This window comes from Nicotiana tabacum, chromosome 7, assembly GCF_000715075.1.
Source record: "Nicotiana tabacum cultivar K326 chromosome 7, ASM71507v2, whole genome shotgun sequence".
Lineage (NCBI taxonomy): Eukaryota > Viridiplantae > Streptophyta > Magnoliopsida > Solanales > Solanaceae > Nicotiana > Nicotiana tabacum.
Genome location: NC_134086.1, coordinates 123,545,581 through 123,559,110, shown reverse-complemented (window position 1 = coordinate 123,559,110; position 13,530 = coordinate 123,545,581). Strand labels below are relative to the sequence as shown.

Sequence of the window (13,530 nt, the reverse complement as noted above, 5' to 3'; positions counted from 1 at the left end):
TAGAAAGAAGGTTAATAAAACGATGGTCAACGTACCAACAACGTTGGTCGTAAGAATTCTGATGAAATCGAGCTTATTATTGCTTAAGATTGAACTATATATTGTACTGAAACTCAAATTGAAAAAACTGAGAAGTTCTTGTACTTCATTTTTACAAAATTTTAAAATTCTCCACTTTTATCACAAAGAAGAAAAGAAAAAAACAAAGTTAAAAACAAGTACTCCTACCTGGCTACGAAATAACGCTGATGTAATGAGAGGTTATAAGAAACCGTTTGATCAGACCAACGGTTTCCACCCGCGTAAAATAAACAATGTTTTTTTTTTTGTAGTGAAAATAAACACAAAATTAATCATAATACTACAAAACCGACAATTGTAGTCCAACAAATACTCCAAAAGGATAAATATGACTGTGGTTAAGTTATTAAATGTACTTTTTCTTAACCATGGTTAAAAACACAACAGATTTGGAAGCTTATGCTCTCTGTTTAATTTAAGCTAAAAAAGCAAGCAAGTACTATACATTCTTCTTTTGCTTTATTTCTGTACAAAAATATATACCGTGCCTTCATACCTCGGCCACCTGCAAATTCCCAAGCCTTTCGCCGCCTTCTACTACTACCCAATATCCTCTCTTTGCAATCTTTTTTACTGATTACTTTCTTTTCTTTATTTATCTCTCTCTCTCTCTCTCTATAAATCTTCTTTACATTTTCGAGAAGTACAGTTGTTTTTCTTGGAGCTCAAAAACCCAAGTGGGGGTTTAGCTGTGAAGATTTGTACTTTTTTGGAAAGCTAGGTTGAGCATGTGGAGACCCAAATATTGGTGCTTTCAAGAATAAAAGAATTTATCTTTGTTGAAGTAAATAATACTTAGTTCAAGACTGAGATTTTTTCTTGCATAAAGTTTGGTGCTTTTTTCATTTGGATGAGAGCTGATCTTGGAGCTGAGTGTTAATTTGGTGTGTTTTGAAGAGGTTGGTTTTGTTTTAAATTGACTAGTAATTTTTTTATATTTGCGTATAAAAATTGTGGGTTCTTAATTAATTTAAGATATCTTGAAGGGTTTGTACTCTAATGATTGAAATTGAATAAAAAGATTGAACTTTCTAACTCAAGGAAAGCTTAAGTTGGTTGCTTTATTATTTTAAAGTATCTTAGGAAACCCCATTAAACAATTGGCCAATTGGGGCTTTGACTGATAACTTAATTATTTATATTTTTACTACTGTATGGGTTTTATATAATTTTTACTGATTAGGACATTAGTTTATGGAAACAGTTTTTGGTTTTCCGTGTTATATGCTTGAGAATTCTAAACTTTTGGATTTTTGCTGGAAAAAATGCTACTGGACTAGGTGTGGAAGATTTCCTAAAAATGTCAGAGTGCCCAAAGTTAGAGCAATTCTGAGTTAGCAGTTATCACACACCTCTCCACCATGCCTCTCTCTGAGTTTTTGAAAATGGCTAGAGGGAAGCTTGAATCTGGCCAACAGAGAATCTCATCTACAACTCATCTCTCTTCTTTGTGAGTACTGTTTCCATTTTTGCATTTTGTTTTATGCCTTTGATTGGAACCAGCTGATTTAATATTTAGCTAGTTGGTTTTTTCATATTTGCTATGTTTTGAGAAATTTCTTGGTATTTATGCAGTCCTGAGAATGAATTGGTTGAGCTTGTATGGGAAAATGGTCAGATTATGATGCAAGGCCAGTCCAGTAGTGCTAAGAAGAACCCTATTCCTAATAAACTTCCATCAAATGCCTCAAAGATTGGGAAGTTTGGTGTGATGGACCCAATGTTGAATGATATGCCATTATCTGTGCCCATTGGTGAACTGGATTTGATTCAAGAGGATGAAGGGGTGCCTTGGTTAGGTTATGCAGCAGATGATAGTCTTCAACAAGATTATTGTTCTCAGTTTTTGCCTGAAATATCTGGTTTGACGACGAATGAACCAGCCGGACAGAGTGAATTTGGTTTAATAAATAAGAGAGGTAGTTCCGATAAGATGATTAGGGATTCACAGAGTGTTCCTATACATAATGCTGTGAATTTTGATCAAAGAAAGGTTTCTCCTTCTTCCAAATTTAGCCTGTTATGTTCATTGGCACCTCAGAAAGGTCATGCGTCAATTCCATCCCTAGGACCAGGAGTTTCAGATATCTTTAGCAGTAAAACTAGCAATAATTCTGTGTCTGTTTTGGGGGATTCAAATCAAAGTCAAGTTTCAGCTGGTGATGTTAAAAGCGTTAAAATCCAAAAGCAAAATATGCCTGGAAGTTGCTCCAGCTTGCTGAACTTCTCGCATTTCTCAAGACCTGCTACATTTGTTAAAGCAACTAAGCTTCAAAATATTACTGGGGTCTTAGCCTCAGATTCATCTGCCTTAGAAGCAAAGGGATGTAAAGAAGGAGAAAATGTGACAAATAGCCACAATCATGTTAATGCTGCAGCAGTTGAAGACTATTTAAGTTTCAAGAAGGAAAGTGGCCTCCAATATCCAACTAGTGCCGTACCTTCTCAACGCGAGTCAAGAGCATCTGGGGCTAGCTTTCATGATAGATCATCTCGTGTCGAACAGTCTGATAATGTATTCAGAGAGAGTAATAGTGACAATACTCCTGGTCAGTTTACTGGTGCAAAAGCAACGACAGATACAGCTGATGGTGAGGGAAATGCTGAACATGGGGTTGTTTGCTCATCTGTATGCTCTGGTAGCAGTGCAGAGAGAGGATCAAGTGATCAGCCTCATAATCTAAAGAGGAAATCCCGTGATAATGAGGATTCCGGGTGTCCAAGTGAAGTAAGTTTATTGTTTAAAGGCCATTACTTTTAACATCGTCTTGTAGTATGTTACTTCTTTGTGTGAGTCTGACAGGGAAATATCTTTTGTTCAGGATGTTGAAGAAGAATCTGTTGGTGTAAAAAAAAGTTGCCCTACTCGAGGAGGTACAGGTTCAAAGAGAAGCCGAGCTGCAGAGGTGCATAATTTATCTGAGCGGGTGAGCTAACCATTACCACATCATCTGTGCTTTTTTGCATTTATTGTTATAAATTTTCTTAAGACAATTTAGACATAAATTGCATTCTGATTCATTTTCTGCCAATAGAGGCGAAGGGATAGGATTAACGAAAAGATGCGTGCATTACAGGAACTAATACCCAACTGCAACAAGGTACGAAAAGTCTTTGGATAAGTTAAAGTCCCGCTGAGAAGTTGATTTATTTGATTTTGTCTATTCCATTTTTGTAATCCCTGTAAGATTGGAAAGGGATTTTTCTTTTGGTGTTTTGCACACTTGTAATTACAACGTCGCTTAGTGCTAGCTTTATAATACCATCACCTTATCTAAAAGAAGGTTTTGTCTGTTCTTTTTCTACCATACCTCGTCAAGCAATCAACTTTAAGTTAGTTAAAAACTCAGAAAATGACAGTAATTTATTTGAGCTCAATGCATAAGCTAAGATTGTGCTGGTAATATATTTCAAGTTGCTTTGAAACTGATACGGTTTGATGAAGTGTTGCTGGTAATATTTAAATTAGCCATCGCCCAACCTTATTGTTGATGATGTCCATCTCATTGAAGAAGTATTAGGCATGTGCCTAATAAGAGTTTTCTTTGGTTTGGTAGCCAACCTTGTTGACTTGGTTTGGTTGGTAGCCAACCTTGTTGAATTTCTTTGGTTTGGTAGCCAACTTTGTTGAATTGTGAAAAGTGTGTGTAAATTGTCAAATATGGTAGGCTTTAGAGAGTGAAACTTTGGCTATAAAAGGAGAGCTTCAACTCTCATTTCTACACACCAACAAAGAGAGAAAGAAAGAGTGAGGTTTCACAGACAAGGTATAAGAAAATAGTCTGTGAGGAAAATAGAGAGTGAGCGATATTGTAGTGAGGTGGGAATATCAAAAGAGGGTTATTTCTTTTGAGTGTTGTAGTGGTCTTTGGAGTATTTACCTCCGACCTACAAAGTGTAAAATTCCTTACTATAGTGATATCAGTTGCTCCTCTCGGGGTCGTGGTTTTTTTTCCCTTATTCAGAAGGGTTTTCCACGTAAAAATCTTGGTGTCATTGTTACTCTTTTATTCTTGTTAATTACCGTATCTCGGTGCTACATTATTATTCCGCTTTATTACCGTGAATATTATTTTGGTAAGGGTTTTATTCCCAACAACTGGTATCAGAGCACAGGTTCTGCTCGTTCACTGAAATACTATTCACTGTCGGTAGTACTATACTTGGTGAAAAATAAAAATGTCCGGAGTAAAGTACGAGGTAGCAAAATTCAATGGAGATAACGGTTTCTCAACATGGCAAAGAAGGATGAGAGATCTGCTCATCCAACAAGGATTACACAAGGTTCTAGATGTTGATTCCAAAAAGCCTGATACCATGAAAGCTGAGGATTGGGCTGACTTGGATGAAAGAGCTGCTAGTGCAATCAGGTTGCACTTATCAGATGATGTGGTAAATAACATCATTGATGAAGACACTGCACGTGGAATTTGGACAAGGTTGGAAAGCCTATACATGTCCAAAACGCTGACAAATAAATTGTACCTGAAGAAGCAGTTATACGCCCTACACATGAGTGAAGGTACGAATTTTTTGTCACATTTAAATGTGTTTAACGGACTAATCACACAGCTTGCCAACCTCGGAGTGAAAATCGAGGAAGAAGATAAAGCCATCTTGCTATTGAACTCGTTGCCATCTTCGTACGATAACTTGGCAACAACCATCCTGCACGGTAAGACTACTATTGAGTTGAAATATGTCACATCGGCTCTTCTACTCAATGAGAAGATGAGAAAGAAGCCTGAAAATCAAGGACAGGCTCTCATCACAGAAGGTAGAGGCAGGAGTTATCAAAGGAGTTCGAACAACTATGGTAGATCCGGAGCTCGTGGGAAGTCAAAGAACCGATCCAAATCAAGAGTCAGAAATTGCTACAACTGTAATCAACCAGGTCACTTCAAAAGAGATTGCCCAAATCCAAGGAAGGGCAAAGGTGAAACCAGTGGCCAGAAGAATGACGACAACACAGCCGCCATGGTGCAAAATAATGATAATGTTGTCCTCTTTATAAATGAGGAAGAGGAATGCATGCACCTGTCAGGTCCAGAGTCGGAATGGGTGGTTGACACAGCGGCATCTCACCATGCCACACCGGTAAGAGATCTTTTTTGCAGATATGTAGCAGGTGATTTCGGCACAGTGAAAATGGGTAACACAAGTTACTCAAAGATTGCGGGGATTGGTGACATTTGTATCAAGACAAATGTCGGATGCACATTGGTTCTAAAGGATGTGCGGCATGTACCTGATTTGCGGATGAACTTGATCTCGGGAATTGCTTTAGACCGAGATGGATACGAGAGTTATTTTGCAAATCAAAAGTGGAGACTCACTAAGGGATCATTGGTGATTGCAAAGGGAGTTGCTCGTGGCACGTTGTACAGGACAAATGCAGAAATATGCCAAGGTGAATTGAACGCGGCACAAGATGAGATTTCTGTAGATTTATGGCACAAAAGAATGGGTCATATGAGCGAGAAGGGATTGCAGATTCTTGCCAAGAAATCACTCATTTCTTATGCCAAAGGTACAACTGTAAAACCTTGTGACTACTGTTTATTTGGTAAGCAGCATAGAGTCTCATTTCAGACATCGTCTGAAAGAAAATTGAATATACTTGATTTAGTATATTCTGATGTTTGCGGCCCAATGGAAATTGAATCAATGGGCGGTAACAAATATTTTGTTACTTTTATTGATGATGCTTCACGAAAATTATGGGTTTATATTTTGAAAACCAAAGATCAGGTGTTTCAAGTTTTCCAGAAGTTTCATGCTCTAGTAGAAAGGGAGACGGGTCGAAAGCTAAAGCGTCTCCGAAGTGACAATGGAGGTGAGTACACTTCAAGGGAATTTGAAGAGTATTGTTCAAGTCATGGGATCAGACATGAAAAGACAGTTCCTGGAACCCCACAGCACAATGGCGTAGCCGAGAGGATGAACCGCACCATTGTGGAGAAGGTGAGAAGCATGCTCAGAATGGCTAAACTGCCTAAGTCATTCTGGGGTGAAGCAGTTCAGACAGCCTGTTACCTGATCAATAGGAGTCCATCAGTTCCGTTGGCGTTTGAAATCCCAGAGAGAGTCTGGACCAACAAGGAGGTGTCCTACTCGCATCTGAAGGTGTTCGGTTGTAGAGCTTTTGCACATGTACCAAAAGAGCAGAGAACAAAGCTGGATGATAAATCTATTCCCTGCATATTTATCGGATATGGAGATGAAGAGTTCGGGTACAGACTGTGGGATCCTGTAAAGAAGAAGGTCATCAGAAGTAGAGATGTAGTCTTCCGAGAAAGTGAAGTTGGAACTGCTGCTGATATGTCAGAAAAGGCGAAGAATGGTATAATTCCTAACTTTGTTACTATTCCTTCTACTTCTAACAATCCCACAAGTGCAGAAAGTACGACCGACGAGGTTGCCGAGCAGGGGGAGCAACCTGGTGAGGTTATTGAGCAGGGGGAGCAACTTGATGAAGGTGTCGAGGAAGTGGAGCACCCCACTCAGGGAGAAGAACAACATCAACCTCTGAGGAGATCAGAGAGGCCAAGGGTAGAGTCACGCAGGTACCCTTCCACAGAGTATGTCCTCATCAGTGATGAGGGGGAGCCAGAAAGTCTTAAGGAGGTGTTGTCCCATCCAGAAAAGAACCAGTGGATGAAAGCTATGCAAGAAGAGATGGAATCTCTCCAGAAAAATGGCACATACAAGCTGGTTGAACTTCCAAAGGGTAAAAGACCACTCAAATGCAAATGGGTCTTTAAACTCAAGAAAGATGGAGATGGCAAGCTGGTCAGATACAAAGCTCGATTGGTGGTTAAAGGCTTCGAACAGAAGAAAGGTATTGATTTTGACGAAATTTTCTCCCCCGTTGTTAAAATGACTTCTATTCGAACAATTTTGAGCTTAGCAGCTAGCCTAGATCTTGAAGTGGAGCAGTTGGATGTGAAAACTGCATTTCTTCATGGAGATTTGGAAGAGGAGATTTATATGGAGCAACCAGAAGGATTTGAAGTAGCTGGAAAGAAACACATGGTGTGCAAATTGAATAAGAGTCTTTATGGATTGAAGCAGGCACCAAGGCAGTGGTACATGAAGTTTGATTCATTCATGAAAAGTCAAACATACCTAAAGACCTATTCTGATCCATGTGTATACTTCAAAAGATTTTCTGAGAATAACTTTATTATATTGTTGTTGTATGTGGATGACATGTTAATTGTAGGAAAAGACAAGGGGTTGATAGCAAAGTTGAAAGGAGATCTGTCCAAGTCATTTGATATGAAGGACTTGGGCCCAGCACAACAAATTCTAGGGATGAAGATAGTTCGAGAGAGAACAAGTAGAAAGTTGTGGCTATCTCAGGAGAAGTACATTGAACGTGTACTAGAACGCTTCAACATGAAGAATGCTAAGCCAGTCAGTACACCTCTTGCTGGTCATCTAAAGTTGAGTAAGAAGATGTGTCCTACAACAGTGGAGGAGAAAGGGGACATGGCTAAAGTTCCTTATTCTTCAGCAGTCGGAAGCTTGATGTATGCAATGGTATGTACTAGACCTGATATTGCTCACGCAGTTGGTGTTGTCAGCAGGTTTCTTGAAAATCCTGGAAAGGAACATTGGGAAGCAGTCAAGTGGATACTCAGGTACCTGAGAGGTACCACGGGAGATTGTTTGTGCTTTGGAGGATCTGATCCAATCTTGAAGGGCTATACAGATGCTGATATGGCGGGTGACATTGACAATAGAAAATCCACTACTGGATATTTGTTTACATTTTCAGGGGGAGCTATATCATGGCAGTCTAAGTTGCAGAAGTGCGTTGCACTTTCAACAACTGAAGCAGAGTACATTGCCGCTACAGAAACTGGCAAGGAGATGGTATGGCTCAAACGATTCCTTCAAGAGCTTGGATTGCATCAGAAGGAGTATGTCGTCTATTGTGACAGTCAAAGTGCAATAGACCTTAGCAAGAACTCTATGTACCATGCAAGGACCAAACACATTGATGTGAGATATCATTGGATTCGAGAAATGGTAGATGATGAATCTCTAAAAGTCTTGAAGATTTCTACAAATGAGAATCCCGCAGATATGCTGACCAAGGTGGTACCAAGGAACAAGTTCGAGCTATGCAAAGAACTTGTCGGCATGCACTCAAACTAGAAGACAGTGCTACCTCCTCTGGATGAATGAGACTGGAGGGGGAGATTGATGATGTCCATCTCATTGAAGAAGTATTAGGCATGTGCCTAATAAGAGTTTTCTTTGGTTTGGTAGCCAACCTTGTTGACTTGGTTTGGTTGGTAGCCAACCTTGTTGAATTTCTTTGGTTTGGTAGCCAACTTTGTTGAATTGTGAAAAGTGTGTGTAAATTGTCAAATATGGTAGGCTTTAGAGAGTGAAACTTTGGCTATAAAAGGAGAGCTTCAACTCTCATTTCTACACACCAACAAAGAGAGAAAGAAAGAGTGAGGTTTCACAGACAAGGTATAAGAAAATAGTCTGTGAGGAAAATAGAGAGTGAGCGATATTGTAGTGAGGTGGGAATATCAAAAGAGGGTTATTTCTTTTGAGTGTTGTAGTGGTCTTTGGAGTATTTACCTCCGACCTACAAAGTGTAAAATTCCTTACTATAGTGATATCAGTTGCTCCTCTCGGGGTCGTGGTTTTTTTTCCCTTATTCAGAAGGGTTTTCCACGTAAAAATCTTGGTGTCATTGTTACTCTTTTATTCTTGTTAATTACCGTATCTCGGTGCTACATTATTATTCCGCTTTATTACCGTGAATATTATTTTGGTAAGGGTTTTATTCCCAACAATTGTATCCCAACTCCTTCTCCTGTAGTTTCTCATTTTCAATAATTTTGATGGCTTTCCTTATTGCTTGCTAGGCGGATAAAGCTTCAATGCTTGATGAAGCTATTGAATATTTGAAGACACTTCAACTGCAAGTACAGGTTAGATGATGGTCTTCTATGCTTTCTTTAAGATCTGAGAGTTAGAGTCATAACTACAGTTGCTAACTGGCTCATCCTCTTATTTTGCAGATAATGTCTATGGGAGCAGGGTTTTGTGTCCCGCCAATGATGTTTCCTGCTGGAGTGCAGCACATGCATGCTGCTCAAATGCCACATTTCTCTCCAATGGGTTTAGGGATGGGTATGGGAATGGGGATGGGCTATGGAATGGGTATGCTTGAGATGAATGGTAGATCCTCTGGCTGCCCTATTTTTCCAATCCCCTCTGTTCAAGGATCGCATTTTCCGTCACCTCCAATTCCTGCCTCTGCTGCTTATCCAGGAATAGCTGTATCTAATCGTCATGCCTTTGCACATCCTGGTCAAGGACTTCCCATGCCAATCCCACGACCATCTTTGGCTCCTTTGGCAGGGCAAGCATCAACTGGTGCTGCTGTCCCTTTGAACGCTGCAAGGGTAGGAGTTTCAGTGGACAGACCGAGTGTACCACCAATTTTGGATTCCAAAAATCCAGTACACAAGAAGAACTCACAGATAGTCAATAATGCTGAATGTAGCCTCCCAATAAATCAGACATACAGTCAGGTGTGTATTTTTATCAAGGACTTATCATGTTCTATCTATTGAAAAAGAGAAAAAAAGAAGAAGTGAACGAAGTGAAAGAAAACAGGCATTATAAACTCTGATTGCCGGAGAACAGAAGTTACTGATTCCTATATAGTTTCTTTGTGTGTAGTGATGACATGTATAAATGGATGCAGACACATAGCATTATTCTGTAGATAAAGATTCATGTTTATGAACAATTAGTGGAAGTGGAGAGAGAGAGAGAGTGTTTATTATTGAGGAGTCAATGCTACATATATTTGGTGTGATTTTTCTGTTGAGAGGAGAATAAACTGAAGAAATATTAAATGTAATTGAAGATATACAGGGTGCAACTCATAACTGTCTCATCTTCTTTTTCTTCTACATGAAATGGCCGATTATCTGTTATGAAATATAGAAGTATAAAGGTGGAATCTATAACAAGGTTTTCCGTTTCGGGCCTCATTTGCCATTATGTCACAACTGCTGCACAGCTCTGTATAGCTGTAATTAGGAGTATGTTACATATGAAGACTAATGCTGGTTTTGAAAAAAAGCTGATATCTCGTAGGAAGCTTGTTAGGGAGACTAGGGATGCACCTAATGTTCATTAGCCAACAAGGGGCCTGTAGGTGTGCCAACAACAACAACAACAACAACAACAAACCCGATGTAATTCCAGAAGTGGGGTTTGGGGAGGGTAGTGTGTACGCAGACCTTACCTGTACCTTGTGAAGACAGAGAGACTGTTTCCGATAGAAGTGTGCCAGCTTGTTCAAACTTCAATATTCAGGAGCAACTCAGAATTCTTCTAGGGTCACACATGCTGCTGTTGGTTCCTAGTGATGTTAGATATTTCTCAAATTCTATGGCAAGTAGCTTGGTATCTAGTTGGTGATTTAGGCAAATGCTTTGAGTTTCTTCATGGTTGTCACCGGCTTACTAGCACACACTTGGAGACACTTTGAATTTTCTGGTTCTATGGTGGGTTCATGATATTCCATGGTAGTTGCCATTTAAATTGACATATTTTCCTTCTGCTTCTGTCCCTAAGCTGAGGGCCAATTACTAATACTGTAAAACTGCTTCCTATATTATTCTGATTCCTGGGCCAAGTGTAAATTCGTCTAACTCTGGGCCAAGTGTAAATTCGTCTAACATAATAATTGCTTGCAGTCATGGCCCAGAAATATTACCGACCCTCAGTATATTTTGCTTTTAACTCAAGGGAGATAAAAGTCAGTCTTGTCGTCAGATAACATCAGCACTGCATAGTCTTAATAAGTTCTCTTTCCTGCTTTATCAGGTGCAAGCAACAAACGAAGTTCTGGACAAATCAGCTTTGGTGCAAAAAAATGATCAACTCCTCGATGGTACTGATAGTGCAGCTAATATCTTGACCAACCAAACAGATGTGCCAGGAAGTGAAGCGGGTGAGTTTGTTAGAAAAGACACTGCGACATTCAGTTGATCAGTGACTCCAATGTAGTGAGGAGCAACTTCATTCGTTCTGCTATGATGTAAAAGTGAAGTTCTTTCTTAATTATATTTTGAATCTCTGCCAAAACACCCTTTGTTGTACATATGTTCCTCACTTTTGGGTATGCAACCTGGAAGAAATTTGAGTATTTCACTGAATGATCCGAGTCTTTTATACAGGTTCCAGTTTGTAGGCACAGCTTTATGTTCTGATCAACAACGGTGGATTGGTTATCTTATCAAAAGAAGTCATTTTCTCATTCAGTGAAAGGTCCCCCCTTTTAAATCCAACCAGTATGCAGTTCTGAAATCTATTTGTTGCTAACTATAGAGGTCCATGCTGGTTTTGGCGACTACCATCGGAATGTAGCATCAGCATACACTACGAATGCACAGATTTTGGTAATGTAAAAGAGAGACCATAATTTTCTCCTCCAAATGTACATCCAAGATATCTAAAAGCAGTTGGAGCATACTTCTTCCCACCCTCCCCATGAAGGATCAAGTATTTGGCTTCTCAACTGTATGTTATCTATACCCGACATGTCAACATGTTCTCTAAATAATAAGAAAGCGCAAGCGAGTTCTCATTTATTCATCTGTACTTTTCAATATCAATGAAACCTTCTCTTTCTCTGGTCACCATTTTGTGCCCTCATCTTTGGTATTTTTCACCAAGCAGAGTGGGTGCAATAATATGAAGCGTTGTGTGAAAATTTCAACCCTCTTCTCTTCGCAACTAATTATGTCCCTCTTGGTTTATAGGATATAAGGAGGCTTTTCTTGGCATCTGCCTAATCCTAGATAGACAGAGTTATTCGATACATGGAATAGTTGAAATGGTGCAAGATGGTTTGGATGATATTGTTATATAAAAAAGCATGCTGATTTGCATTAATAATCCCTGCTCACGTTCTTGATTCTCTATGAAACAACTCAAAAACCTTTGAAAAAAAGGAAAGATTGTGCAAAAAAGTCATTAATGCAGTGTTTTTATTGTCCCCACTCCATCAACGTGAACAATTACCAATTTAATGTGTATTGGCTTTGTCTTAACCGATTCCATGGTTTGAACGATGTTACAAGCAGGGCGGATCCAAGATTTGGAGGTTCCGGATGCCAAGCTAATCGATTTGATCAACTCGGACGTCGGTGCGGGTTATTCATCTTTTTTTATTTATGTAGACAAACTGATCAAACGAAAAAAGTATAATAACTATAACTAATTGACGCAACCATAAAACTTCCAACAATAATATTAATATTATAAATATACATCATCTATTTACAATTGTCCTCGACGAGTTTTCATATTTTGAAAACGATCCATAATGACATCATTACTTACATTTGTGAATACATCACGCTCTATATAAGATGAGAAACATTGGCATTCGCTTGGCTCAAGGATTGACAACTAGGACTTGGTTGAGAATGGTCCAACCTCGTGACAAATTTATCCATCTGAATTCAATTCCTATAAAATAAAAGCTCATTCTAGTGAGAAAGCTTTCTATGTAGCTCACTATGGAATATAGAATAATTTCTACTACTTCATACCATCAATAAGCTTAGCCAATGAAAATTATTCAACTTTCCCTAATGCTTTTATTGTTAAAATGGAGTTAATTTTGAATTTTTCTTGGTAAAAAATATTGGGGATGTTCTTTCTTTTAGCCACAAAATTAATTTCTACAATGAAACCATTTAAGTGGCATAGGATTTTCAACAAAACCAAAGAAATACATAACAAATAAATCACAAGTGACAGTAAAGTTTTGCAAGAACATCAAAATCCAACTAAATACAAAAAAAAAAAAAAAAAAAAAACAGAAAAAAATATATGTTTAATGAAAAAAAATAGTCATAGACCATATAGGGTTAAGAAATAAATAAGAGGAAGAGGAAAATGAAGCTTTACCGGTGAACAAATGTGGTTTGAAATAGCAAAAGAGAAGACCTGAAGAGGTGAGCCGTGAGCGTGAGAACTGGACAAGCAAAGTGAGGGTTGGCCGGTTGGGGACTTAGGAATTGGATATTGGAATTCTTTTTGCTAGAGACAACTTTGGGAGAGGGGAAAGTGGGGAAGACTTTTACTTTATCTTATTAATTAAAAGTCCTTTTGCTGGTAACAATTTTGGGAAAGGGGAAAGTGGGGAAGTCTTTTAGCTTTCTAGAAATTTTATTTTAATTATAAAGCTTTTTATGATTACTTTATCTCATTAATTAAAAATAAAACATTTAAAATAAAAAACATGTTGTGTGTTGGATTCGAACTCACAACCAGCAGAAGGAAAAAATGGACCTTTGCCACTGGCACCTTGGCCACTTTTGTTCTGTGGGTGGCACTTTAAATATATATATTATTTCGTATCCAGAAAGTAAGAACACAGTGACAAAG

At 38.7% G+C, this 13,530-nt stretch overlaps 1 protein-coding gene across 6 annotated transcripts; it reads left to right on the top strand.

The window, feature by feature from the left end:
• The first annotated feature begins 296 nt into the window (after positions 1-296).
• LOC107795081 (transcription factor PIF3) lies at positions 297-11,771 on the top strand. 6 transcript variants are annotated; one of them, XR_001650038.2, is made up of 9 exons: positions 297-980; positions 1,362-1,531; positions 1,657-2,809; positions 2,904-3,008; positions 3,117-3,182; positions 8,976-9,041; positions 9,132-9,647; positions 10,957-11,176; positions 11,310-11,771. XR_001650038.2 is itself a non-coding variant. In XM_016617654.2 (9 exons), the coding sequence occupies exons 2-9, from the start codon at positions 1,443-1,445 to the stop codon at positions 11,321-11,323; spliced, it is 2,136 nt and encodes a 711-aa protein (XP_016473140.2). In that variant the 5' UTR covers positions 297-980; positions 1,362-1,442; the 3' UTR covers positions 11,324-11,771. The 6 variants fall into 6 exon arrangements, 5 of the variants coding, with proteins under 5 accessions (XP_016473140.2, XP_016473139.2, XP_016473138.2 ...); XM_016617654.2 differs by having other exon boundaries at positions 10,957-11,083; XM_016617653.2 differs by having other exon boundaries at positions 10,957-11,170.
• The last annotated feature ends 1,759 nt before the right edge of the window (positions 11,772-13,530 follow it).

Coding starts and splice junctions, on each gene's coding strand:
- LOC107795081 (XM_016617653.2), top strand. CDS start 1,443: ATGCCTCTCTCTGAGTTTTTGAAAATGGCTAGAGGGAAGCTTGAATCT. Junction 2,810..2,903: donor ATTCCGGGTGTCCAAGTGAA/GTAAGTTTATTG, acceptor TCTTTTGTTCAG/GATGTTGAAGAAGAATCTGT. Junction 9,042..9,131: donor CACTTCAACTGCAAGTACAG/GTTAGATGATGG, acceptor CTTATTTTGCAG/ATAATGTCTATGGGAGCAGG.